This window comes from Myotis lucifugus, unplaced genomic scaffold (assembly GCF_000147115.1).
Source record: "Myotis lucifugus unplaced genomic scaffold, Myoluc2.0 scaffold_69, whole genome shotgun sequence".
Classification (NCBI taxonomy): Eukaryota; Metazoa; Chordata; class Mammalia; order Chiroptera; family Vespertilionidae; genus Myotis; species Myotis lucifugus.
In genome coordinates, this window is record NW_005871117.1 from 4463773 (window position 1) to 4469019 (window position 5247).

Here is a 5247-nt window from a genome sequence, read left to right on the forward strand (position 1 = left end):
CTGAGTGTCACCTATATACCCAGCACTGTGGAGTTGAGAGAGAAAGGTAATAAGATACACAGTCTTTTCCTTATCTTCCCAGTAAGATAAGGTACCACAAATGAAACATTTAGAGAACAAGACAAGTGTCAATCTGTGTCCTGAAAATAATATATTCTATCAGAATTCAGAGAGGACACAATAAAACAATAGTAAGGAATTAAGAGCCAGGAACCACACAAATCAAGAATAGGACTAGGACTTGAATTTAAAAGAATTTTAATGGCAGGTGTAATTAACCACAAATGTAACCTATCAAGTCACTTCCCTCAGCTCCCATTGCTTACTTATGTGCAAAGTGAGGATGTCAGATTCAAAGAGGAGTCGGGGGTCACAGTCTCTAACCTGAAATGGACCTTAGGGCTAGAGGGGTGACGAAAACAGAAATTCAGCTATAAGAACTGCGTAAACATTTAGCATGGATATATGGGATACTGCCTTAAGTGCAGTGGAATATTTGCGCTAGGGTGGATCTGGGAAACTAAGACTGGGCCAGACATGAGGAACCCAGTTAAAGAACTGGGATTTGCCTCTATGTCAGGCAATGTAACCTCGGTTAAAACTTTCAGTTTAAACTGAAATGATATCTCTGCCAAAGAAATACAATGTGTAAAATACAGAGGGCAGCCACAAACTGTAACAGTACAGTGACAGACTTAAGAAAACAAGATCTAGTAATTCAACATAGCGGTGGTGGACCGCTAGGAAATGCCAACAGTCAGACTGTCATAATCAGAGATGAAACAGTTTGATTTAGCAAAGGAATTACACAGCTCACAATGAAAGGCAGTCGCCCTTTAAAGAACCATCCTTGAAAATAGCAGCCACCTTCACTAACCACACAGGAAGGCATGCAACAAACATTTTACATCAGTCTTAGTTACCGTCACAAGCTGGGAGCTCCAAACAGGAAAGGAAAAATTACTAGATGGTGCTAAAAAAATATTGAATAAGCCCCTGTACTTTTATTCCTATTTACCCAGTTTAATAATATTTTAATGGGGGTGAGGAGGAGTTATGTTTTATAACTTCAAAACTACATTTACCAATTAGCTGAACTGTGTTGCTTAGAACTCATTCTCAAAACTGAAGATAGATGGATTTCAAAAAACATGCCTCTCAAGCAAAAAATTAACCAGAACTGTAATGCCCCCCCCCCCCTCGTTCTAATTTCCCATACCTACTACAGCAGAACATAAGTGGCACAAGCTGGACTTGTGATCTAGTTCAATGCAGAGTGCCATCTGCTGCACATACACAGGATGTCTCCTATGCAAGACTCAACCTTAGTGTCTCTCAGGGACTTTTATAGAGTAAGTTGTTTCCATGTTTGCCTAATGCATGTGCCTCAAACCAACACCTCCTTATAGAAGAATTCCCATTCATGGGGTTTTGAAATACTAATACTTTCCTAACAAACAGTGTCAGGGAGGAAAGAGATGTGAAGGAGCAACTGCACTTCATAATAACAAGAACACAATAAGGGAGTCAAAATATCTGGGGTGGGTGGAAGTCCTAGAACTATTCATATTAGCTGTGTAATCTGACCAAGTCCCTCCCATTCTTGGGCCTCAATTTCAGGCATAAAATATCAAGACTTAAACAAATCTCTAAGAGATGCCTTTCAAATTGAGTCTTGTGAGAAATCATAGAATAACAAATGGAGGCAGCTGTATACATAATGGCTTCACAGCAAACACCAAAACACACACACACACACACAAAACCTTTTTACATTTTTTAAATAATCAGTTGTAAGATTTTGAAAAAAAAATCTTACAACTCTAAATTCATTTACAAGGTACCATTCCCATAACACTTCTTCCCATAACACTTCTGCCCTTCAGACATAACACTTCACTTTCATTGCTCTTTCCGTTAAAATTCAGCACAGTACTTTCAGCAGAACACTTCCACGAAGTACCCACACAAGGAAGACCCAGCCTGACAGATTCTCACAGCGGAAAAGACACAAGGCACAAATTTAAAAATGCTCCATGCATACCACACCCAGATAGTCTTAAAAACAAACTGTGCACAGTCAGAAGACGTGCCAAAATATAAAGACAATTTGGTAAGTCTTTAAATTCTTTGAAAGGGAAATACAATCAGATTGTTGGGTGTCCGTGTGTTTTTATGAGAACAGAACACATAACTGGAGGCTATATAACGCATGCGAATCGCAATTGAACTGTGAAGAAGCTAGGCTCTCACCCAAAAGCTTCTGCAAAGCCACATGTCAGGACGGCAAATATGAAGAAGAACAATTTTCTCACAAGAGTAAGAATAGGGTCCATACCTATGACCAAGAATGGCAATACCATCTTGCAGTTACAGAGCTCTTTCAGACACTTAATTTTCTGCTGTCGTGGGTCTTGGGATATCCCCTCCGAGAACCCCCGGTCCAGTTTCCTCCCAACAGCCATGCAATCAGCACAGGAGAGGTGGGTGTATTTGTGGAGGGCTGAAGGCACCAGTTTCTTCCATCCGGCTGGGCCGTGAGCCCCAGGACATAAAACCTGCACTCCTTCTCCCCGAGTTGGCCAGAGACCAACACATATGGGTCTAGGAAGTGCAAGGGAAGAGAACCTGCAGACTTGTGAGGTCTAGAACTCATGGCAAGTGGATCTCTTGCAATTGACAAAAATCACACACACACACGCACATGCACATGCAAACGCACATGCACACACACACAACTGTTCAGACAGAAACTCCCCGATCCCTGCCAGCCAATGAAAACAGCAATAACTGACTAAGACAACCACCAAATCCCTGACTCTCCGAATAACTTGTCATCTTCGCTCCCCTCTGCCTGCTGCCCGCCCTCCTCCCTCCGGCACGCGGAGCAAGTTTGTGCACCGGCCCTGCGAGGGGACCACCGGGGACCTTGGAGGACCGCGGACGGAGCCTGCTCCTGAAGCAATGCAGCATCCCTCGCCGGGCGCCGCTCCCCGTGCCCACGCACGCAGGAAGTCGCCGAGAGGGATAAAGTTTGATCGTCCTCCTTGCCCATCCCCGCAGGGCCGAGAGAGGCCCAGGGAGCCGCCCCGCGGGTTCGGGCTGCTCTCCGGGGACAGTTCCCCGAAGCAGGCGCTGCCCCTCTCCTGACACACACACAGGCAGCCGCCGCCACTCGGGACGCCCGAACCCGCCCGGGGAGGGGGCCAGGGGACAACTCGCACGGGGCTCCGCGCGGGAGCAGCGGGGCAGAGCGGTGAGGAAAGCCGGAGGGAGGGACCGACACCGGGGGCGGGTCAGCGCGAGGTTCAAGTCCCTGCCTTCCCCGCCCTGGTGTCCCCGGTCCTGCGGGAACATCCCCGCCGTCGCCCCTCCTCCTCGTCCTCTCGGCTTCCTCCGCTCGCCCTCCCTTCCTGGTCGCCGCCGCAGGCGCCTGAAGGGCACGGCGGCCCCTCGGTGCCCGGCAACCCCGGGAGCGGCCGCGAGTTGAGGTAACTCACCCGCTGCCCGGGCGGCCTGCCGGCCGGCAGCTCCCACACACCAGCGCCGCCCCGCCCTCCCCGGAGCCTCCGGGCGCGCTCACTCACCGTCCGGTGGTGCTGCTGCTGCCGGTGACGGCTGACGCCCAGCCCGGGGAAGCAGCCGGCCGTCAGCGCTCCGCAGCCGCCGGCGCCCGCGCCGCCGCCTCGGGAGGAGAGGAACAGCAGGAGCGATCTACCTGCGGCGGCCGCCATCTCTCAACTGGAAACGGCGCCGACCCAGGCAGCGCAGCGGACGGCCGGGGCGGAGCTAAGGCCCGCCACTCACCGGAGCCCGACCAACTGCAGCCCTTGGCTGAGTTGGTGAGGCGGGGCTTCCTGCAAGGTCCAATCGACAGGCGGGAGAACCACACTTGAGGCTGCCTGTCACTTCCAGAGTTACCTATGGTGGGACATAGTCAATTACGGGCAAATTCTAGGGAACTGGTAATTGTCACCCGAGCCCCTCAGAATAGCAGCAATAGAGATGGCATATTCGATTTGGCTAATCTGCACCAAGGATAGAGCTATGATAAGGGTAACTGGGAAAATAGATTTTTGTGCAAAGCTTTGTACTCAGTGAGTGTTCTAAGTCGGCAAAATAGGCACCAAATTAATAATAATTAACTAGGCATGCTTGGGACTCTCAACAAAATGCCCAGAATTAGTATTCATAACTGATGGCATTTGGATATGCTGAAATTAACCCTACATCATAGGGTGATCTAATGACTGTGATAAGTAACATAGTATAGGAGAGGTAGGATGATTATGATATCTAAGTCCCAGAATGAGTACATGCCATTGGAATGAATTAACAGACCTGTATTTTTTCAAATGCTCAATTCATTTTTTTAGCAACTTTATACTAGTATTGATATTCTTACACTCTCCAGAAGCACTACTCTATTTTCTTACCATCTTTGACCTTGTGTGAACTTATTAAACTATAGAAACAGAACATGTTGAGAATTAATAAAATCATATAAAGGTTATTTTAATGAATTTTCATAATTTAGCTAAACTAGGCATTAGAAAATGCATTGGAATACCATTGATCACTTTGTCTTGAAAAATATTCCTTTCCACAAGAAACAAGGTCATCCTGAGAGCTCATTAAAGACTGTAAAAAATAAGATTTGGTGTTCCTGAATCTCCTCAGAAGAGAAATTTGTCTGTTTTTATTATAAGCTGGTTAATTCTCACACTCATTTGGAAATATGGAGCAGGAAAACAGTTTGGTAAGCAAATCAAAGTATTATTCTTAATTTTGGAAAACACTTTTGAAGGGTAGCCTTAGGTGATAAAGAAACAACAAAAACACACAAACACAATTTTATTGTATCACTTGTTCTAATAATATTCTTTAAAGCTTGACTGAAATGGTACTTTTTTGACCAAGAGTTAATAAATATTGGTTAGCTTAATCCTTCCACCCCACTCCAGGACAGTAAAATGATTGGCTTGTTAGGATGAGACTATCAAGCCACTCACCCAAAAGGCATTTATTGCCCAACAGTGAAACCTGAGAGCTTAAGAATGAGATGAGCCTCCCATTTAACAGCTGCACACACTAATCCCCTTAGTTGGAAATCTTTGACCTTCCTGAAACCACTTCACTTACAGTTGTTTTCCATCCATCTATATTTATCTCATCTGCATTTTAGGTATTACCCATGCTGTGCCAGTGCCATTTCCTCTTCTCTCTCTTCCCTTCACACCTTCTTAC

General features: G+C 46.3%; 1 protein-coding gene and 1 long non-coding RNA gene across 5 annotated transcripts in view; both read right to left on the reverse strand.

The window, feature by feature from the left end:
- The window catches only part of LOC111826335, a 4412-nt gene extending 1435 nt beyond the window's left edge, over positions 1-2977 (reverse strand). Inside the window, exon 1 of the long non-coding RNA XR_002829667.1 lies at positions 2339-2977. This is a non-coding gene — a long non-coding RNA (uncharacterized LOC111826335). The remainder of the gene's footprint in view (positions 1-2338) is intronic.
- MCU (mitochondrial calcium uniporter) overlaps positions 1-3874 on the reverse strand; it is a 183554-nt gene extending 179680 nt beyond the window's left edge. The window contains exon 1 of one of the 4 annotated variants that reach the window (XR_001348533.1): positions 3588-3755. Coding sequence is in view for 2 of the 4 variants with exons in the window: in XM_023755124.1 (XP_023610892.1) it covers positions 3588-3734 (147 nt within the window). In the remaining 2 variants the exon portion in view is untranslated. Of the gene's footprint in view, positions 1-3587 lie in introns of all 4 variants that reach the window. The other 3 variants (XM_023755124.1, XM_006090275.3, XM_023755123.1) reach the window with 3 other exon arrangements.
- Between the last annotated feature and the right edge of the window lie 1373 nt (positions 3875-5247).